This window comes from Opisthocomus hoazin, chromosome Z (assembly GCF_030867145.1).
Source record: "Opisthocomus hoazin isolate bOpiHoa1 chromosome Z, bOpiHoa1.hap1, whole genome shotgun sequence".
In the NCBI taxonomy this organism is placed as follows: domain Eukaryota; kingdom Metazoa; phylum Chordata; class Aves; order Opisthocomiformes; family Opisthocomidae; genus Opisthocomus; species Opisthocomus hoazin.
Genome location: NC_134454.1, coordinates 79,509,656 through 79,532,625, shown reverse-complemented (window position 1 = coordinate 79,532,625; position 22,970 = coordinate 79,509,656). Strand labels below are relative to the sequence as shown.

Sequence of the window (22,970 nt, the reverse complement as noted above, 5' to 3'; positions counted from 1 at the left end):
CAGCAAGACATTTTTCAGTTGAGAGAAGGAAAAATAAGCCAAGGAGCAAGACAGCAAGCTAGAAGCAGCGGAAAAGGAAGGAGAACCATGATCAGAACCTGACTACTGGGGATGGGGCACGACCTGGGGCAGACTGGCACCAGACAGCCAAGACCGTCACCACAAAGCCAAGTAGATGCACAGAAAGTTGTGCTGAAGCTCCCCTCGTCACAGCGGTGTCAGGCTGCACCAGGAACCCCAGGGACAGCCCAGGACCTCCTCCTGCCCACCTTCAGGCAGGGCGGACGAGAGAGGGATTGCTGGAGCAGTCCTTTGCTGCAGAGCCAAAGCAGCAGGCGACCCAAGAGCCCAGGGCCAGCAGAGGAGAGGCAACACTAGACACCTGCTGCCAGGCTCTCTTAGTCGGTGCCTGCTGCCAGGCCAGGGCAGAGCAGAGACGCTGCCAAACCGCTCTCTTCTGTTAATGTGAGCTAAGAGGTGTTAAGCAGGAAGAGCAACCCCCTACGGAGCAGAGAAGCGCACGTCCAGACGGACTCCACCAAAACGAGGAGTGCTTTGGCAGCACAAAGGAACTGCCCGGGCCTGGCTAGAGTTTTGTGGGATTTTTATTAATTTTTTTTTATTTTATTTTTGTGGATTTTTTTTTTTTTGATACAGGCTAGCGTTGTACCCCTTGCTAAAGCTGCTGATTCTGCCACATGAACTAAAACAGAAATTTCTCAGAAATTAAGTTGGTTCCCTTCCTTGTTAATGCACTGTCTGCCTCCCACCTGAACACCGGTCTGGATTTGTGTTTGCAGAAAACATTCCCTGTACAAAGTCTGACGTTTGGCTACACTGTTCTGACTGAGGAATGAAGAAGCCAAGAGTCCATTGAACATCGGATTTTTCCCTGTACAACGTGGCCTGATCTGGAGTTTGGTCCACCGAGGACAGCAAGTTAACCGTAGAGATCATCGTCGTTGTCCTCGCTGTACACGTTGCCCCCACTGCCGCCTCCTGTGCCTTGGCTCGGGCCAGCGCCGCCCTGGTTGCCCGACGGGAACCTGCGTGCAGCAGCGCAGAAGGGGACAGAGAAGAGACGCTGTTCAAAAGCTTCCTCACAGCCAGCACCATCCCCTCCCTCCATGAAAAGGACAAAAGGGATGAAGCCTCAGGGCGGGTCACGCAGGAGGCTCACACAGCTGCTGGATGTCACTTGTGCTAAACGTAAAAGGGTCGATGGACTTCAGGAGCACCAACACAGCAGTTACAACCGACCCGCAGCACAGCCTGCGCCCGCCACGCTGTGTACTAGCTGACGTACACACGGCGGAGAACCGGAAAGCATGGCTCTGCTACCCGGACCCCAGCAGAAAGCTGCCTCGGCGCTCTGCCCCGCGGCCGGCTGAGCCACGCCAGCCTCCCTGCCCTCCCCCACGGTTACCTGAAGCTGCCAAAGCCACGGCTCTGCTGTAGGGTCTGTGCAAACATCTCGTATTTCCTGATGTCGTTGTCACTGACAGAGCGGCGAGCGAAGCGCATGGCCTCCTCAAAGTGATCCCTGCGTATCTCAGGAACTGGGTCGTCCTCCTCCACCTCCTGCAGCGGGGCAGAGGGTTCAGGTGAGCTGCCTGCCCAAGCTCCGTGGCCCACAGCCGCCCTCCGTGGCAGGATGCCCCAACAGCCACCAAGACCGGGACTGGAGAGGGACGCCGCGGCAGACCGTGAGTCAGGGCTGCAGCAGTTACAGGCCCATGCTCTGAGAGCCCACTCGTCCCCACCCGAGGATGACAGAGAGGAAGACATCACGCCCCACTCACCATGGCGGAAGGGTTGGTCTGCCTCTCGCGCTCTCTTCTGATCTCACTCTCGATGGACTCGCGGATGGCCAGTTTGCAGGCACGCTGGCAAATTTCTGTCAGGTCGGCCCCCGAAAAGCCATTGGTCATCTTAGCTAGGAAATCCAGGTCGACATCCTAGTGGGGAAATAAAAAACAGTGGAGGCCTCTCCTCAACACCTTACAACGTGAGGTGACAGAAAGGGGTCTTCAGATCCCACAGGACCTAAGGCGCTGCCTTAGCTCTGGCCAATTTTGAAGAGATGAGCACTAAAAGTTCTTGGTTTGGGGAAAAGTTAATCACACGTGAAGGCAGGCCGCACTGCCCACACACCCACCAAGAACCCACGGCTGTAATTGCCTCTGCACTTGTGGACCTGGGATGTGATTTGCTCAGGTCTCGGCACTAGGAGTCAAACGAAACACCATCAGACTGGAAATGGAGATGGGGCACAGGCAGGCCAAGACAACTGACCTCCTCCTTGCCCTCCAGCCAAGGGGATAGTACCGCAACCTCCCTTGAAGCTTTCCTTCCCAACAGACCCTAACAAGGTAAGTTTGGCATAAAAAAGCTTGAGCTCTCACCTGACCTCTGCTTTTCTCTGACTAACTATCAGTTGCATTATTGCCCGCTCCCCAGGCAAGGGGTATGGCTCTTGCCTACAACAGAGTTCAGCAACAATTAACTGCAATGCTTCCTCTTCAATCTCCATTTCCCACCCCCGTGTTCTACATTCACTTTTCTTTCAGAGTACAAGAACCTTTTCCATCTTACCTTAACAGGTTTTCCTGTTCCCACACCGTGGGCAGAACTCCACTATGTGACAAAGACCTGCTGTGCTTACACACCCACACCTAGCTTCGTTGATACCTAGCCTCAGAGCTCAAGCCTCCCCCTACCTCTTCATCTCCATCCTTCAGGGACAGAAGGCTTCCCAGCTCCATACCACATGGAGCAGCCACCAGCCCTCTGCTCCATGCCCAGCTTGTGAGGAGCACGTGCAGCACATAGCAAACCCAAGTCGGACACAGTCAGGGCGCAGATCCTACCTTGGCAACTGGTGATTTCCTCAGGTTGGCCTTAAGAATAGCAACCCGGGACTTCTCGTCAGGCAGGGGGATGTAGATGAGCTGATCAAGGCGTCCGGGGCGCAAGATCGCTGGGTCAATGATGTCTGGCCTGTTGGTGGCACCGATGATGAAGACGTTCTTCTTGGTGGACATGCCGTCCATCTCTGTCAGGATCTGGTTGATGACGCGGTCTGCAGCACCACCACCATCGCCAATATTCCCACCTCGAGCCTTTGCGATGGAGTCCAGCTCATCAAAGAAGAGCACACAAGGTGCTGCTTGGCGGGCCTACAAAAAGCAAATGGGAACAATTAGTCCACGTTCCTACCACCCTGCGAGGAGCACGCCGATTTCACACCAAGCCTACCCTACCATTAAAGCAGCTCAGAGGAGTACCAGAGCACTGCTGCTGCACGGAGAGCTTGGAGCAGCCGCTCCGGAACAGTCATCTGCCACACAAACCCTCAATTAAATCTCCTGAACAACAGGTTGAACTTCCCCAAAGTTAGGAGCATCGTGAACCAGGCAGAGGGGGGTGATTCCAATGTCCAGAGGGAAAGCTGGAGCCAGTCTGCCTGTACTAGAACTCCCTCTGCAAGACCTGGGGGTTTTTTAGGCACTCAACTATCAGTGGGTGAGATATATCCAATGGAAGGGGGAAACCCAGTTGCTGCCTTCAGCTACCTCATAGGGAGTTATAGGCAAAAGCGAGCCAGATCTTTCTCCAGCATGTGCACTGAAAGGATCAAAGACCACAGTCACAAACGGCTGCAAAGAAAATTCCAGTTTGTGAATAATTTTTTTTCCTTATTTCTAAGAGAGAGCTCAAACATGAGCACACAGGCCCAGAGAGGTCAGGGATTCTGCACCCCTGGCACGTGTTCAGAACACAAGGCACTGAGCAACCTGATCGAATTTCCAAGTTATCTCCCTGCTCTGGACAAACAGCTGGACTAGATGGCCTCTGAGGCTGCCTCCCAACCTAAATTTTTATCTCTCGCTCTCCTTACAACTTTCTTCTGTCAGCACCTTCCCTGACCAGAAGAGCGAGGATTCCCAGGTAACCTGTGCGGACAGTGCAACCTCCTGTCCCAGAAGTTCACACTGTCTACAGGGCAACTGGGCAGCAGGAGTGAGATCCTTTCTAAGCCACATATACTGCAGGACAAGGATATCACAAGGATATCACAAGGATATCACAGGATATTTTGAAAATCTGTAGATTGTGACAGCTAATGAGGTATCACCGTAAGTTTTCAGGGATGTGGAGGGTATCTATGCCATCCTAACACTGGCCTCACTGGGAAGGCACCAGGGCATTTACCATCCTGTAACAACAGATACAAACTGCAGTCAGAGAGAACAGTCTCAACAGTCACGTTGCCAAAGAGTATTAACCCCCTAACATCAGGAAAGCAGCCCCTGCTCTCCGTGAAAGCAGGGAAAACACAAAAGCCACTAACTAGAACCAGGCCAGCAAGACAGATGCAGTGGAGACAAAGTTCTGAGGGTACCTCAGCACAAACTTAGCACAGGGAGTAGAAGAAACACTCACCTTGTCAAAGATCTCACGCACATTGGCTTCAGACTCTCCAAACCACATGGTGAGCAACTCCGGCCCCTTGATGGAAATGAAGTTTGCCTGGCATTCGTTGGCAATGGCTTTCGCCAGCAGCGTCTTACCACAACCAGGTGGCCCGTAGAACAGAACGCCTTTTGATGGAGTCATACCAAATTTGAGGAACTTGTCTGGGTGCTCCACAGGATACTGACAGAGAACAAAACAAACAAAAACCTCTCGTGATGAGCCAGAACAGGCCTGTACCTTAGAACCACAGAATGGTGTGGGTGGGAAGCAATCTTCAAAGATCATCTAGTCCGACCCCTCTGCCATGGGCAGTGGACATCTTTTACTAGGTCAGTTTTGTTTCTTCTCCTACCAGAAACACTGCATGAAATCCTGGACGAGCTCGAGAAGTGGGTCGATGTGAACCTCACGAGGTTCAACCAGGCCAAAGTGCGAGGTCCTGCACCTGGGTCGGGGCAATCCCCGGGAACAATACAGTTGGGGGGATGCAGGGATTGAGAGCAGCCCTGCAGAGAAGGACTTGGGGGTGCTGGTGGATGAAAAGCTGGACACGAGCTGGCAATGTGCACTCTCAGCCGAGAAGGCCAACCATACCCTGGGCTGCATCGAAAGCAGCGTGGCCAGCAGGTTGAGGGAGGGGATTCTGCCCCTCTGCTCCGCTCTGGTGAGAGCCCACCTGGAATCCTGCATCCAGCTCTGGAGCCCTCAGCAAAAGAAGGACACAGACCTGCTGGAGCGGATCCAGAGGAGGCCACAAAGATGATCCGAGGGCTGGAGCACCTCTGCTGTGAGGAAAAGCTGAAAGAGTTGGGGCTGTTCAGCCTGAAGAGAAGGCTGCAGGGAGACCTTCTTGCGGCCTTTCAGTACTCAAGGTCAGGCTGGACGGGCCTCTGAACAACCTGATCTAATTGAAGATGTCCTGGCTCACTGCAGGGATAATGGTTTAGATGGCCTTTAAAGGTCCCTTCCAAACCAAAGCATTCTATGATTCTGCTATTTCTGGTGGGTTAAACAGAAGATCCTGCCTGCTTGGTGCTACTGGAATTTTTAAATGGACACTGGTTTGAAAACCACTACAGCTAAATTGGAAAGCTGCCTTAAACAACCTATTTACCCCTAAGAACTAAGTACCAGTTCAGGTAGTTTTCCAGCACGCTTAACGCCAACTTCACTCTGCCCTGCAGAAGCAAAAGGGAACAGCTCATTATCTAACCTATTCGCTCTGCTCTCCAGAGACAGGCAAAGTGTCTACTGTGAGCATTTATCCTCAGCAACAAGGTCACAGACAGGTGATGGTATTTTAACATCAGAAAATTAGATTGAAAATTGGATTCTTTTATCCACAGGCAGGACGTTTCTACAGTGTCAACTGAAAGCAGGAAAGTATCAAACCCCAACCATCCCAGTGCAGCCACCAGGAGTTTCCACAGACCATTCATAACTTCTTGTCCCAGTCTTTCCCTTTGTAGAAGGCTTTGCAATTACTTCCCACCTGTCCCTGTGCTAACACTGATGGGAAGCCCTTTGGAGGATCTCTGTATGAGAATATTCATCTACTTTCTCGCATATAAAGCCACCACTAAGAGGATTTTCAGCAGTGGTCCCACCGCTGCTCTTACTGCATGCAGCACAACAGCCACCCAAGGTGACACTGCAGACTCAGCTAAGCAAAGCCTGATGCTGCTTTCCAGCACTCTTCTCTCCATGTGCACTAAGATGGAAAAGCATGGTATTTTTAGTCCATTACAAGAAAATACCACAAAACCCTCTGCTCTTCCCCTGCTCCAGCCCAAATGGGAATCTGAGTAAGTTCTGTATTTTATTATTATTTTTCAAGCTGACTAGGCAAAAATATGTTGGAAACCCTTACCTGTACAAGCTCCTGGAGTTCTCTCTTTACATCCTCTAGACCACCAATATCCTCCCAGGTGACCTGAGGCACCTCCACCACAGTCTCCCGAAGAGCAGAAGGGTTGCTCTGGCTCAGAGCCCACTATCATTAGAAGAAACGGCATTATATGAATTCTACCACATTATGTTCACTAGTTTCATATAATCAATTAGACATTGCGCCCAAAAGAAAGAGGGGCACTCCTGCATTACCCTGAAGTCATCCATGGTCACAGCCAGCGAGTTCATCACTTCAGCATCGATGGTTTCATCTTCTAGGTCTATGAGATCCATCTTCTTTCTGATAGCCTGAAGAGCAGCTTCTGAGCAAAGAGCAGCCAAGTCAGCACCAACATGGCCATGGGTCTCGTTTGCCACCTGAAAGCAGAGCACTGACTATGACTCACAGGGATACAAGCAAGCGCTCTGCAAGAGCAACGCATGCTCTGGTCACTCACTGGGGAGGTACAACAAAGCTCTGGAGGACAGGAATATCAGTGCTTTGCTGCAGATTCAAGACAAGTGCTACCACACATTTAACAGGCAAAGACACCGCTGTTCCACCTCCTACCTGAGATCAAAGCTGCAACTGGAATTCAGATGCTGTGTAGAAAGGTAAAAATGAGGCCTGCAATTCTTCATTCAGGGCAGAGATAACAGGAACCATCCAGTTTATACGTGGTGTCCAGTGTCACCACAATGCTCACCCAGCACTGTGTGAGCTGTTTCAGCCTCGCTTTACTTTTAAAGAGAATGCCACAACACACAAAGCCAGGGGCACAGCGGTGAGGCACTTCCAGACTAGACTGACACACGTTTGTTTCACTTAGCCACGCCACTCAACTAGTGACTGAGCATTTTTGGTTACTGGTAAACTAGCCAGAAGGAACCCAGAGATCACACTTTCACCCAGTTTCACGCTGTCCTAAACAAGCAACTACTTTTAAGCGATCAAGCCTTAATAACTCTTCCACTACAAAACAGAGCATCGGGAACATCTGTCTGCAGAGACAAGCTTTCCTAATAGCACGCTACTCACCTGCTCCAGATCCACATCATCAGCCAGTTTCATATTTTTTGTGTGGATCTGCAGGATCTCCAGGCGCCCGGTGGCATCTGGGATACCAATATCTACCTCTCTGTCAAAACGACCTGGGGAGTACAAAACACGTTAGCTGCTGATTCTGTGAACTAGAGGAGCTGCAGTTGCTGCCTTCCGCTGACTGAACGTGATGACAAGCCACAAACACATACAATTGTAGAAAACGCCAGAGCTTTGGGTTTCTCTGCAGCATCTATCAGCATAGCAGCACAGTTAGATCAGAGAAGGAGGAAAGGCTTTAGCCATTTAGGGAAAGTGAGACTACTGTGTCAACTAGAGTTCAAGACTATATGACACAGAGGTTTGCTGGTTTAGTAACTCTTTGTGAGCCTCACTCTTAGGAAAATACGCTTCCCTGAACCAACATACCAAGAGACATTTTTGTTTATTTCTACCTTTGTGTCCTCAATCATAAGAGTCCACAAATACCGAGAGATCTAATTCTTCAGAACTTTCACAGCAGTACCTAAGTGGTGAAAAACATGAACTACCCCAATATCTGGAGAGGCAGGAAACCTACGTGTTACTGCAATATTAATTAAGGTATGTACACCTATCATTTTCCTCTAGCCTACAGCTGTGCATTCAAATGGCTCACTACAATTAGAGAGGTTGTTTTCCCACACACACTTGACTAGTCTGCTATTACAGACTTCAGGAACTGGTCATACAACAGACATTCAGTCACACTGCAAAGTTTCAAAAACCTGAATCTCAGAAACTACTGGACTTAAGAGCCTTCTGCAGCCTTAGGCATGAACATCACCTTAAGCATTTACTCCTTCAGTGTGTCCTGAAACAGCTTCACCTAACAGAGGCTAGCACACTTTTCCACCTCAACGTATTTTTTTATTTCTAGAAGTTCTAACCTAATATGGCACAGAAGAATGATACCAAAGGCTGAAAGCCTAGAAATGAATTTCAGACAAGCAGCTGTAGGCAAATCAATAGTTTATGTAACACACAGAAGATGTTTAGTATTAGTTTCTGCCCAACCCTTCCAAGGCCCCTGAAGCACAGCCTGTAACAAAGTATGTGATACACAACGGAGACTGCAATCGCGGTTACCAAATCGCCTGAGTGCTGGGTCAATGCTGTTGGGTCTGTTGGTAGCTGCCATAACAATCACGTGTGCTCGCTGTTTCAGTCCGTCCATAAGAGTCAACAGCTGAGACACTATGCGACGTTCCACCTCCCCATGTGTCTGCACAGACAGAAAGTCGTGGTTAGATAAAGGGGTCTACAGCACAGGAGCTAGTACTGCACCAGAGGGGAGAGATACGGCAGCTGTGAACTGCATCTGATTCTTCTCACATCCAGCTGAAATCAGGCATTAAGTTCTATACTGCTTTACCCTGCAGTCAAAGGCAGAGATTCACATCAGCTGCTACCAAAAAGGATGGACTTCTTTATCTTCCACGGGCTTTCCTTACCTTCTCTCTCTTAGGGGCAATGGCATCCAGTTCATCAATGAAGATGATGGCAGGAGCGTTTTTCTCTGCTTCTTCAAAGGCTTTCCTCAGGTTGCTCTCAGACTCACCAGCCAGCTTGCTCATGATCTCAGGACCTGAAAAATAGCACCACTGTGGCACCCAGAAGAAAGGCAGCTAGCCCCAAGCCATGCAGCTGAATTTTTTTTTAGTACAATGTTCACGCAGGAGAATTTATATTTCAAGCCAAAGCAAATACTATCAACTGACTTCACTAAATTTGCAGCTGAACAGGCAAGAACAGCATGCAGAATTACTTTCTATCATTATTCTGGTGGTTTCAGTTTACTCTAACAGAATGCAGCGCTAGTCAATAAGCTACCTTTAGCTGCCTCTTTCCTTACCCTATTTCACACTTGGTGAGCTTCTCTGTAATATGCCACCACACACTGTTAATGCCAGTCCTGCCTTGCAAGAGAAGCAATCAAATTATCTGGTGATGAATTATCAGGGTACAGAAGGAAAAAGCTGTAAGATACTGAAGCTGTCTTTAGCTTACATTACACAGGTACAGATTTACCTCCCCAAGATCCCATACACGAGTTAAAAAATCTAAACCAAACCAAAACCCTAAGCCCCATCTCCTCTCAAAGAATAAATAAATAAAAAACAAAAATGTGTAAGCACATCAGTCACAAAAGGAAGGACAGCATTCTCCTGAGATCTCCTACAACTGCTGGACACTAGTGCAGGCTTACAGATTTGTTCCGGTTTTGCAGATTTTTGTCATGCTGATAGGAGTGGCAACAAAGAGTAAGCTTCTAAAAGATCCAAGAAAAAGAAACCTGACCCCCAGGAGTGCAAAGCTGCTAGCTGACTGAAGCACGCCAGCTGCAGAGCCACTGGTGTGGGCAGGCGCTAAGACTGTTTCATTACAGGTAACTCACCAGTTCATACCAGCTCTGTCTACAACACTGCCCGCAGCGCCAGGCTTGGGACCAGCAGACAGAGAACACCCCACTAACTCCAACAGTATTTTTATTATGTAATTATATTAGAAGTGCAAGTGTCTGAAGAAACGGCTGGCTCAGCAGCATTCAGTGACAACTTCCACACACTTTAGGAAGTACACGACAAGGGCAACATATACTTAAAAGCAGTGCATTTACATCTGACATCTTGAGATACACAGCAGGTCACTTCCCCACTGCTGGTCACTGCTGTCCTCTTCCTATACACTCCTCTGATATCACCTTCACGTGCCTACATGACTGAAATTAGAAAAGCAAAGCAGCACTCCTTAAGTACTAATGTTCAGCTGCTCCCGCACTGACTGTAAAATGGGACAGAAAAGCAGCAAGGAAAATTCAGAACCAGGTCCTTACTGGACTTAAACCAGTAAGCATCTCAGCTGCTGCTACAGGTAAGAGCTATCAATAGGAGGCCCTGCCACTTGTAGCTAAGTCCCAAGGCACTCATTATAGCTTTCAGGAAAGTTCCCCCTAATTAACATTACAGAATAACAGAATCATAGAAGTTGGAAGGGACCTCTGGGGATCACTGAGTCCAACTCCCCTACAACAGCAGGGTCACCCAGAGCAGGCTGCACAGGACCGCGTCCAGGCGGGTTTTGAATATCTGCAGAGAAGCAGACTCCACAACCTCTCTTGGCAACCTGTTCCAGTGCTCTGTCACCCTGAAAGTAAAGAAGTTTTTCCTCGTGTTCAGATGGAACTTCCTCTGCTTCAGTTTGTGCCCGTTGCCCCTTGTCCTGTCGCTGGGCACCACTGAAGAGTCTGGCCCCATCCTCTTGACACCCACCCTTAAGATATTTGTAAGCATTTGTAAGATCCCTGCTCAGCCTTCTCTTCTTCAGGCTAAACAAGTCCACCTCCCTCGGTCTTTCCACATAGGAGAGATGCTTACTCTGCTAGCTGGGGCGATCTGCCTGGCTGTGCTCCCTCCCAGCTCCTGCACACCTGCACGTTTGCCAAACATGGGAAATATTATTCTCATACTAAATTCGAAACACAGTGGCTACTAGGAAGAAAATCAACTCTATCACAGCCGAAACTAGGACACAGGTCTTGCGCTCTAATTGAGTGGGAAGAGAAATCCACAGCAGACCAGCTGCTTTTCTGAGTCGAATATGGTGGCAGCCACAGAAAGAAGTGTCCTACACCCATATACTTAGAACAATCTCACCACTCCCAGCTCTGCCCTCACCAACATAAACGAACACCCAGTCAGACAGACTCCAAGTCCCTGCATTGCAAAGCTGTCTTCCAACAAAACCATCAAGCTAAGGGAAGTGCCACTCCAGATGCTTCCACACAAATGGCCTCCAAGTGTCCCCAGAGGCACACTTGAAAGAGGTAAGGAAGGATGTCAGTGAGACAACGTGGCTCTACAAGCCCTATTAACACCGGTCATTACAGTAAGACGGGTGAACAAGCACACAGCAGATCTGGGGCCAAAGCAGCCACAAAACTTACCGTTGATCAGAAAGAAGAAAGCCCCTGTCTCATTGGCCACCGCTCGGGCAATCAGTGTTTTACCAGTGCCAGGAGGACCATACAGCAGGATCCCACGCGGAGGCTGAGGACAAAGGCAAGGAACTTAGATGGTGAGCCAGTATCTGAATGCCTAAGGAGCTTGACAGGGAAATTGCTAGCATTTGATAAAGCCAGTCCGATAGTGACGCAAACTCACACAACAGCTGCCACCCCAGCACTGCAGTCAACACCTTTACTGCTTTGCATGACACACAAACAAAAACCTTACCAGTAACTGACAGTGCTGATTCAAAGCATCACTCTGCTTTAAAACTTCCCAGTACTTCAATCTGTGTCCAAAACTTGTAAGGAAGTACTTACCTAACACCAGCATTAAAAAAACCCCCACAAATTACTTATTCCCCCCCCATGCCTCACAAACCTCTGAGATCAAGAGTCACCTGCAAAGGCAAGCCCACTCATCCACCTGGTGCACACGGGGACTCACCTTCACCCCTATGGCCTTGAAGAGCGCAGGGTGTCGGAGGGGAAGTTCCACCATCTCTTTGATCTGAGCCAGCTGCTTCCGGCAACCACCAATGTCATCATAGCCCACTTCATTCAGTGACTCCTCTTCATCCTATCCGGAAAAAAATATATTAAACATTTAAGTGAAAACAATACTTCAACAACCCCTCCCAGTCTACAGAAGCCAGGAATTTTGGTTTTTTGCTCGTAGCCATTTCTTTGCTGTCTTCAGATTCTCACTTTCAAGAATGCTGGTATCTTCTACAATTGTTTCTTAGCTCTGTCTTCCCAGACATACAAAGGGAATTGTCTGCATGTACCTAGACTGCACCAAAGCCCACCCTCCTGAACAACAGCCTCTGCTGCCAGGTTCCCTACAGACTCTAGCGCAAAACAAACTCTGTGACCCTCTGAGGTGGCTAACAAAGACAGCAATTGACAATGAAGCTCAGTATAAAACATACTTATTCCTTAAACTGTAAATGAAACCTCTAACTACTTGACATACCCTAGCTATCACACAGTTCTCAGATGTGTTTTCTTTTGAGATTAGCTCAGATTAACAGAGAATGTTGAGATCCAGACATGCAGATAAAATCAACTGCAACCAACTCTTCTGGTGTAGCTCTACAGTAACATCCCTTCATCTGGCTGTCCAAATCTCTACTGGCCTTGGTTATCTGTAATATCAGGCCACACTAAAATAATAAAATAACAAGGCCTGGAATCTCAGAGAGGCTCAGCCCAAACCCCACAAATGGCAACTACCACTTTTAGCAGGTCACTCAAGGTCTGGCCCTACCAAGCATGGAAGGTCTTCAGGTTTGGAGATTCCTGCCCTCTCTGGGCCCTGCTCCAGGGTTGGGGGAAAACTTCTTCCTAGTATTTACTGGGAATTTCCCTTGATCCATCTTATGGCACTGCCTCTAGCCCTGTTCTTGGGCACAGCGCTCAGAAGAGCCTAGTGATCTACCCCTTCCCATCATGCAGTTGCCAGTAAGCCTGCCCCTCTTCTCCAGGCTGCATCATCCCACGTTCCCAGCCCCTGTTCATTCATTCTGGCCTCCCGCTCCTCACCATTTTGGTGGCCTTGGCTGAACTGGCTGCTATATGTCTCTGCTGTGTCCTGAAGGGCCCAAACTGGACTCCTCTGGTGCCCAGATGCAGCCCCACAACTGTCACACAGAGGTGAATTTTTCAGGTGGCAGCTAACTACAAACAAGCGCTCACCCTGATCTGCAGGTAGTGAAAAGGCACTGACTTTACAAAGCATACAACCACCTTAGCTCATTTTTCTGAGACTTCCTACGCTGTAATAGTAAGGTGGCAAAGACGTGACAGACAAGCCACTGGGGCTGCCTCAAGCTTGGGATGCTCAAGGCTAGACACCTTAAGGGGCTAGGGAGAAAAAAAAAAGGTAATAATAAACCATTTTAGGATTTGGAATTTCTCGCTGAAAAAACATTAAATGCTTTCTTTTCATGTGACATGAAGTTAGCAACTTTGTAAGCTCTCCCTGCTATGGATCAAGGGAATTTTGGAATTAAAACATGCATCTCAATCCAGCACGAGGTATCTGGAAGCAGATGCAAAACCAGCTGCTGCCAAAGTATGGCATCTCATCAGCAAACCTACGCACTGGTGCTATCTCAGCACAGGAGGAAGGATACTGGAAGTACATTTCTCTGACTACCTTCAGCAGCAGCTCATCTCCTGAAACTGGAGTTTCTAACCATTACATTCAATACACAAAATACCAAAACAGGAACTGCAAACAATGCTGCTCTCAAGCACTGTCACAGAGACATATTGTGGACAGAGGGGATTCAGCAGGAGAACTGCGTGGCAGGATTCTGCTCACCTCTCGTTTGATGGGCTCTCCTTCACAATGGATCACTGTGTCTGGAGCCACTATGCAGTACGGACTTGGATCTGTCTCCACCACTTTGAACTCCACTGCACGCATCCCTCCACGCACCAAGAAGATGTCACCTGTAAAACCCTGCACTTCAGTCGTCTGCTGCAACAGAAGCCTGGAAACGTCAATCCCTGTACTGCCAGCAGCCCCAGAGGACAAGGGTGTGGGTTACACAGGTGTACACTGCTGGCATTTTTAACACTGCTCGGCATTTTAAACTCCAGAGCTGCATGTACTGTGACTACCCATGCACCATTTAGATCCACAGCAGTTAAAGTTCTCAAATTTCATCCAGAAACAAACAGCAAACAAAACCAGCCAACAACAGAAAAGAATACTCTGCCTAAACACAAAACACAAAGGCAAGGAATGACATTTCTTTTCCATTCAGTTTCAGTTTAACATTTCTCAAACAGGCAAAAAGCCCTAACTCAATAAAAAGTCATTTTGAAGTTATTATAACTTGTTGTTACTAGTTATAACTGGTTGTCTCCAGAAGAAGAATAGTATATATAATACTGCACTAAGACTCCTGGCTAAACTGGGCTACAGAAGCTGGATACCTTCAGCATGTGCTTATACTGTATTAGGACCTATTTGTTCCAGCAGAAGTGCTACTCGTACAACTCTAAAGGTGCATTTGGTTTTCTAAGCGCTCTCCCAGTTGTTAATTAAATTACTTTGACGAAGAGAATTTAGTCAGGGTGCCAGCTTGTACATCCAACCAACTGATTGACATGCCAGCAACTCGCCAGGACCATTAAGTGGTAGCAACTTAGTTTAATGGGATTTTCTCCTGCATTCTACCTGAGCCTTTTCTGATGCTCTCCCATCTCATGTAGCAAAAAAACGCAGGAGAACTATCAGGCCACTCTGCCAGCCAGAGGCAGCAAACACCCTTCTTTCTGAAGATTAGGAAAAAAATCAGCACAAGCAAAATCTCACTCTACAGATGTCAGTCTAATGCTTCGCGGAGATCTGTGCAAGCTGCTAGGAATTCTCTTTACTCGGTCTCAGGACTAGCTCACACTCACTGCCATCAGGACTGCAACAACAGGTGCTGTTACCTTTCCTGATGGGTCTGTACGCTTCCAGGAAGTATGGCTTGAGATAGACCTCGAACAGATTCCCTGTGATGCCTTCTACCGTGTCGTCAATCGGCAGCACATGGATACGTTTGCCGTATTTCACATCTGGACACGGCTGGATGCTGCAACAGAAGAAAACTCCAGTTAGCCACAGCCTGCTGGACTTCCATGGAAAAGGCAGTGACGCCCCTTCCCAGGCCAGTACAAATGCCAGAAAGGACGCTCCAAAGCCCTGGTGAGGCTTCCCACCTAACAACACTTCAATACTGACAGGGCAAAAAATCACGCCCACCAAGGGCTAGTCTGCACAACACCCACTTTCCCTCATTCCTCTCAGTCCTATCCAATACTGATGGGGAGTTTTACACTTTCTTCTTACTCCCTGCTTTTCTGTAGGCCCCCTCGCCACCCCCAAGGTACATTCACTAACACAGCCTAAAGACCTATGAGAGTCACAAGCTAACTTTTATTTCAACAAGGAGGTGCGTCCGAACCAACCACAAGGGAAAGGGACCTGAGGGAAGCTCTTTTTTCCTTCATTTCTCTCTCATAGCCAACTACAGAGACTAGAGCCCCTGTTGCTGACAACCCTGATTCTGAGCAACGGCTCTCACAGTACCAATCAGACGTAACCAGCTTGCAGGCAGGTGTCTGTCAGCCCCACTTTGTGGAGGCTGACACTTAGGTCTGAAGGCCTAAGGTCTAAGGTCCCTAAGGTGGGGACCTTAAATCAACTTCTGGTATTATTTCAGAGTCTAGCCCAACAGCCTACTGTGGCGATAGCACAGAGTACCAAGCTGCGGCAGAAAGCTCAAATTGACCTAAGAAAAGCCTACGCGCAACTGCAGCTGAGCACGCAGCTTCTCATACATGACTTTGCTTGAGGTTCTTAATAGATTTTTTTACCACGCGCTTTACAGAGAGGATACAGCAGAAAGGGTAAAAACACAGACTGCCCCAGAAGGAAAACAGTTGACAGACGACAAGCAAGAAGTGATTAGCACGAGTCTGGATTTTGGCAGAAACCAGGCCACAGAAAGTAATGCAGAAAGTAACACAGTAAGTTGTCAAAGATCAGCAAGAAAAACTTTGAGGGCAAGAGGTATGAAAATTCTCTGACTCTTTGCAACAAAGCATAGACAATTGGTAACACATCTGGAAGGCTGACAACCAGTACGGACACTGTCCCAGAAGAGCAGGGGAGGGCACAGGCTGAACCGTCACATCGGAAACTACTCCAACAGTAACCTCACATCAGGTTGAAGTGAGGATTCATCTGTATTTTAGACCCACAGACTGGCTCAACTAGTAACCAGTTCTGTTACAACTCCAGTGGTGTTTAAAACTTGCATTCTATAGTGGTAGAGATGGGTGGAACAGCCTCGTTCCTCTCCTCTACACCTTCTGCCTTTAAGGCTTATTCCAGATATCACCCCAGAAGTCTAGTGTCAGAAACCAGGCTCCAGTTTTCCCAGAACATGCGGAATATTCCAGACTAGGAAGAGGAGGAGGAGCAGCCATCAGCCCTCCCATATTTAAGCCTGCAAATTAGCATTTTTGTTTAAGAAATGCTCACATGCTTCCCCTGTCACTCTCATCACAGAATGGAACCCACCTCCCATCAGCCGAGATGTCTGCTTCAATGCTTTCCCTCTACTTTCTTCAAGCACACATAACAAAATTCCTGCAACACTTTCTAAGTGTTCCCAATTTTAAAACTATTTTTATAACAAAATTTGAATATCAACATCCTTCAGGGATTTTTAACCTTGCTATCTCACTGCTTCATGTTTTTGTCACTCATTTCTAGCAAGTTTTAACTTCTGTTTGTCACAGGGCAGCTCAGATACTATGAGATCAACTAGAATGTTGCTTAATGCCTTCCACAGTTAACATGGTAGACATAAAAAATGTAGACAACAAAAACTTGCGAGTTCACCTGATGCTGTAAATTTGGCCAGATGACTGTGACAACAGTGGGATAACTGAACCACTCAATTTAATGATAGAATCTGGGCTCATAAAGGTCCTGAAGAGACTTCAAGAATCTTTAGTATCATTTTTTGTACTAATCTGAATACGCAAACAGCTAGAAACACATACAGAAGTAAACTGAGATCCCTGATCTTAAAAACATTTCTGTGATCTCCTCTGGAAGAATGCTTTCTGCAGAATTTGTCTCTACTGATGACTCACTCCATTCAGAGCCAGCACAGAAAAGATTTAGGCAACCCAGTGATATGCAACAGTGAGCAGACCGGTCCTCACCTGATCACGTCACCCAGGCGCACTCTCAGGTTGTTGCGAACAACCCTATTCATGCGAATCTTCTCATCTGAGCAGGTATCATCTGACAGAACAATGCAGACCGCTTCTCTCCTCTTCTTTCCTTTTAGCAGGACAGTGTCTCCTCTGAACAGCTGCAATTCGTCCATTTTTGCCTGTGAAGAGTAACAGCATTAGAACAAGCTTTTGACTAAACAGGAATTAGAGCATTTGAAGAAGAGTTACATGATTATGGAGAATTCCAGAACTCTTAGAAGCGATACACTAAATCCTCAAGCACAGAGACTCCCACCACACTGGTCAAGAGCTAATCTTGAAGCCAGGCTAAAGGCACAAGATCAACAGACTTGTACAAGTTGAGAATCAAAACACATTTTATCATGGGAGAGTGTTAGAAAACAAGGCAACACACCTCACTCCCCTGTAACTGCTGCAGCTTCTGACACGAATACTTAAGAATCATGCCGCAAACTTACATTTCAAGTTAATACACAGGAACAGCCTGCAAATTACCAGATTAAACGCTTTGCTTTTATAGATGACGCACCTGTGACAGTGACACAACACTGTTGTCTTCATTGATGGCTTCATCAACAATTAGCCGATTGGGCCTGTTCTTCTGCTTCAGAATGGCAGTCGATAAGTCATCCGCTTTAGAACTGGCAAAGAAAACAGAAGTTATGAGTCTGAGTGATACTGCTCCCCCCTTTCCAGCCAATCCCCTGTTTTCATCTCCATTATCTACAGGTTTCTCTGCTGTCTTGTCTTTTAGAAAATCTACTTGTTTATAAGACAAAGGAGAACATTTTTCCCAGGCGCCAGTTGCAGGAGTTCAAAGCACAATGTTTTCTGTCAGTAAATATGACTACTTTACTAGCATCAAATGGAAACAGCTACGAAGCTATCTACGAAAAGAAGTGGTCTGTGAGATGTTGCTGACTGCAAGATGTTTTGCCTAAAAGAATTAGTCAGACTCATCTGAAATTACATGTAACTACTGCCACCGAAACAAAAGTTCAAGTCTATTTGGTGTCAAATCCCAGATAAATAGGGGAATTAAAGGACAATGCTGCAGCTCCCCTGACAGCAAGAGTTGTAAGAGTTTAGCTTGTCGAGGTCTATTAGCTAAACCTAGCAACCCAGTAGAAATATTCAAGTGCTTATGAAAAACAGGGGTTTCTTATTAGGATATAAACACCTTTCTATTGTACCTTCACAGGAGTCACTGCACACCACATGAATTATGACAGATAATTAGTCTGCCTTGACAAAATGGAGCAAATCAAACACCAAAGAAATGGGAGAAAGGCAGATTAAGTAATTACCTTCAAATCTAACACAGCAAATAATTCACTCTGTGAAAGAAATACGAATTTGAACCAACTGACTCCCGACGAGCTCCTGGAAGCTGTAGCTCAGCCGGCCACAATGGCTGCAGACTGTTATAACTTCCCTTGGTGGGCATCTGACCACTTTCTGCAAGTATTCCAGATGTGACCGGGTCTAAGGTCGGAATAGAAAACTGCACATTTTGGTTTGATTCTGACAAAGAAAAGAAAATAAAGTCTTCCCTTGTCCTAAGCAAGAGGCAAACACCAGCAAAGAGTAGGAAGCTTTGTGGACAATGGTATTGACCGTACACTTTGGCTCCATCTCACTCTTTTAGGGACAAAACCACCAGAAGAAACCAAATCTTGAGTAGAAGTGGCAGAGCAAGCAGCTAACAGCACGAACACAGACCATGGCAGCAGCGCGTCACTTGGCACACTCACTGCATTTTTAAAAGTACATCAGAGGGGGGTGACATACCTACAGTGTGATGTTACCCTAGGTCCCCCCACCCTCAAGACAGAGGTTCTTTCAACACAGACAGCAGTATTGGCTCCTTTCTCTGACACTTAAAAGGGGGAACAATACCAAACAAGCCTATGAGGGCAGCCAGCTTGTTTCCAAGTGGTTTTCAAGCTTCGCATAAGCACTGGTAGCATAGGAAACATGTTGGAAATGAGAGACAAAATTCTTTAAGTGAACAAAAGGAGGAGCTGTAAAACGTGTCTTTTCTGGACTGCCAGCACTGGGAAAGCTGTGTTTTCCTCTCCTCTTTGAAGAGGTCTAAAGGTCTTGGATTTCCAGAAAAACAGAGAGCAATATGAAAAGTGAACAATTACACTGCCACATCAGAGAGGATCTTGTGGTTAAGCACAGATAAAAACAACAACCTACTTGTAAGGATCTTGCCTCAGCATTAGCTCCTGGCCACTGGAAATTAGTTCAAGTTTTATAATCTATCTGCTAAATTAAGTGACACCAGAAAGAAACAATACTCTTATTTAGCCTGTTCAAATTGTGAACGTAACTCATACTCCTCTGCACATGAGCTGTGGATCCAAAGCCCTTTGATAAGAAACTGCTGTCAGACTTAGGCTACATAAACTGTCACTGAAACCAAGTGGCTGTCCCTCAGGATGCAGAGACTGCCGTGCAGCCTGAAAACCAGTCCAGAACACAAGATAAAAATAACTGGAAGAGGAACTGGGCAGCAAGCGGAAACTTTTGGACCAAAACTGTCAATAAACCAGAAGCTGTATAGATCTAGGAAGAAAGTTCAGATACCTCCTGACAACACAGAGAGCACAGCAAGAGGTCCACTTGGTTCTGCTGAATGTGAGAAAACAGTTTTAGGACTAAAGAACTGAATCTACAGTTTCATAAGTAAGAAGGCAGGGCTGGATCAATGTTGTCAGTACATTTCTGCACTAAGCAATCGAAAAGCTTGGAGGCATTAAAAATGGAATAAAGGTCTCCAAGAAACAGCATGCAAGCATCTAAATAAGCAGGGTCAGCTTGAGTTATCTGACAACTCTCTAGACAAAGAAACGAAAGTGTTACAAAATTACACGTCAGCTACACAAGAGAGTGGTGTTATTTCTCCTACAGACAAGGGTAAGGACTCTGGGACATCAGCACTACCCATCTTGCAGTAGCAATTCAGAATATTATTACCACCATGACAGATGTGGGGGTTCCTCGTGCTGTAACTGAGATGACAGAGCAAATTATGTCTGTACACCTCAACCACACTCCCGACAATCCCCAACACCTGTGCATCAGGGAAGGAGAGCCCGAACTGAAAATACTAAGCAGGAACGCCTAAGGCCTGGGTGGGGGCTCTCGCCTGCCAACTTTCCCAACCGTGCTGGTAAACTTCAGCAAAGGACAGAACAGACAGCTAACCTAGGTAATTTTTAAAGCTCCTCAATGAGTTTGCTGTCAGAGAGAGCCTGGTGCAAATCCTCTAGATCATCTCCCCTACTTTCCCCCTTTGTCAGCTCCCTCACACACTTTCCCTCTCGCTCCTTTCTTTCACTGACTCAACAAAGAGATAAACTGAACACAAAACATAGCTTTAGAACTGTTTTGGAATTAAAAGGAAATTCAATGCCTGCATCAGGCCTGCCCCTACACAGACGCCAGAAGCGAGGACATAATCCCCAGCACACCTAATGGCCAAACTTGCATATAAAGTGCAAGACATCTCTAAAATTGAAGCAAATATACACTAGCCCTAAAGACCAACAATAAGTGGGTTCCCAGCTCCCATCCTCAGCACCCTTTTCTCTCTCAGCAAAGCAGTCCAACGGGGAAGGGGTGGAGGGGAGTTTTTACAATTTAAACCACTTCATCGTTTGTCTCTTGTGTCAGAGCTCCCCTCGTTCAGCATGCAGTAACTCCCAGAAGCTAAGCACTATGGCGGATGGCAGAACCAGCAAGAGTAGGAAGTAATTACCAGTTTGCGATTCTGCTGAAAATGATAGTCTCCAAAGCTGCACTGAAACTAAGGAAGTAAGTTGTTCCTGCAAGTCCATGCTAAAAATGCAGCAGAAATAGCACTGGCTCAAACTGCTTCCAGCTGCAGAAACGAAAGTGAAAACAGTCATGCCTTCTGTATGCTGGTGTGCCTTTTTATCAATGCCCTCGTGAACTCGCTTCCGAGATAAAACCTTTCAGCGGTTTCTTACCACCCTGAACATCCACCCTACATCCACCTTTAGAAAAAAAACACCCATGAAACATTTTACCCACTGCAGTGAACGAGGGAGGTATCTGATGATTGCAGCTGCTTACTGGCACAGCCCATGACAACCGAGCGGTGAGTTCATACCCATGCTTGAGACGCCAAGTCCTCAAATACTGTTTCAGACAGGCTGGCACAGGAAAATGAGAATCCCTTCACCCACCGCACTCTCTTAGCTCTTGCAGTGCTACTCGCTGTGCAAGGGCTCAACTCGGCAAGATGGCTGCCAGCAGCATTGACCCAAAAATGGCAACTAAAAAGTAACTGTTTTCCAGTTGCAGAGCGACTTTCGTTGATTTCTATGTGGAAAGAAGAACTTTGCTAAAGTAGAAATTTATTTTTAAAGACACTGTTCACTTCGCTCAGCTGCAAAATACGCCTCTGAGACCAACACTTCCACCACAAGCTCTACCACGAACACTGAATTCTTGGCACACCCTGCTGGATGTCAGACTGAGCAGGTCTGAATTTCAGGAGTTGCAAAAGAAAAGGAGAACACAAACAATGGATGCTAAAGGGACCGAAGGTGCCCCTGGCAAGGCCAAAAAGTCACTTGAAGTATTCTTGGATTGGGGAAATACTCCTCTCAAGGGGCAACGAAATGGCTTGCGCGCATGGGCTGGGAGCCAAGAGCCCACTATTACTCAACTCATTTTTGAGGAGCAGGAAAGACGATCCTCAAGCCTGGAACTGGAAACAGACTGAGGCAAGACACCGGAGACGAAAATACAACCGATTGCCTCAGCTGCCACCGAGCCCAGCTCGGCACAACATGTCTGCCTCTGCCAATGCCAAGTCACCGGCGAGGCCCGGCCCGAGGGACGCCGCGGGCAGGAGGCCGGGACATCCCCCTCGCCCCTCGCCAGCCGCCCCGGGGCCTGGAGGACAAAGCCCTCCCCGGCCGAGGCCTAGCCCAGGAGGGACGGCCCGGGCGGGGCCGGGACACGGCAGGCGGGCGGGCCGGGTCTGCGGACGGGGGCCCGGCCAGGGCCCAGCGGGCGGCCCGGCCCGGCCAGGCCCCGTCCCGCCGCCATGACTCGACACTTCCCGGGGAGGCCCGGCCGGGGAGGGGCGCCGGCGGCGCGGGGAGCGGCCCATCCCCCGCCCGGCACCGCCTCCGCCTCCTCCGGTCCCGCATGACACAGTGGGACCGAGGGACGGATCGGGCCCGCCGCCGGGCCCGGCCCGCGCCGCGCTGAGGCGAGGTAAGGCGGGCTAGGCCGGGCCGGGCCCAGCGCCGCCGCGGCGGGGCCTAGGCCGCGGCCTGCGGCTGTGCCGCCCGCACTTACTCGGATCCCGAAGCCATGGCGCTGAGGGGAAAGGGGCGAGGGGAGGCGGGCGGCGGCGGCTCCTCAGGGCGGGCGGCGGCGGCGGGCGACGGGTCTCGAGCAGGCCAGCGGCGGCGGCGGGTCAGGACGCTTCGCGCTGACTGAACCTCAGAGCCGACTCATCGGAAGGGGGAGCTCCGCCCCGCGTCGCCTCGCCTGCCTAGCAACAGTGTGCGCTGACCAATCGGAAATTTCGCCTGGCCAGTGCCTCAGCCAATGGAAAAGGTGGAACGAGGTTGGGGGGCGAAGAACAACGAGCGCTGTGCCTCCTCCGCCCCGCCCGTCTCCTTTTCCCTTCACTGTCGTCACGAGCCAAACGCAATACCCGTCAGCCAATCGCAGCGCCGTCCC

General features: G+C 48.4%; 1 protein-coding gene across 1 annotated transcript; it reads right to left on the bottom strand.

The window, feature by feature from the left end:
* Positions 1 to 587: 587 nt before the first annotated feature.
* VCP (valosin containing protein) lies at positions 588 to 22,765 on the bottom strand. Its single transcript, XM_075410597.1, has 17 exons — positions 22,581 to 22,765; positions 17,764 to 17,875; positions 17,199 to 17,371; positions 14,910 to 15,052; positions 13,786 to 13,916; positions 11,905 to 12,036; positions 11,397 to 11,499; positions 8,905 to 9,038; positions 8,540 to 8,675; positions 7,409 to 7,521; positions 6,583 to 6,747; positions 6,350 to 6,472; positions 4,447 to 4,659; positions 2,871 to 3,179; positions 1,803 to 1,958; positions 1,427 to 1,581; positions 588 to 1,046 (listed from the first exon to the last, which is right to left on the bottom strand). Exons 1-17 carry the CDS (start codon positions 22,595 to 22,597, stop codon positions 941 to 943), a joined length of 2,421 nt encoding a protein of 806 aa, XP_075266712.1. The 5' UTR covers positions 22,598 to 22,765; the 3' UTR covers positions 588 to 940.
* Positions 22,766 to 22,970: the final 205 nt, after the last annotated feature.

Excerpts from the sequence above, each read along its gene's own strand:
- VCP (XM_075410597.1), bottom strand. Across the intron at positions 11,500-11,904 it reads TCAAGGCCATAGGGGTGAAG|CCTCCGCGTGGGATCCTGCT; the intron begins GTGAGTCCCCGT and ends CTTTGTCCTCAG. Across the intron at positions 8,676-8,904 it reads TTGCCCCTAAGAGAGAGAAG|ACACATGGGGAGGTGGAACG; the intron begins GTAAGGAAAGCC and ends CTGTCTGTGCAG.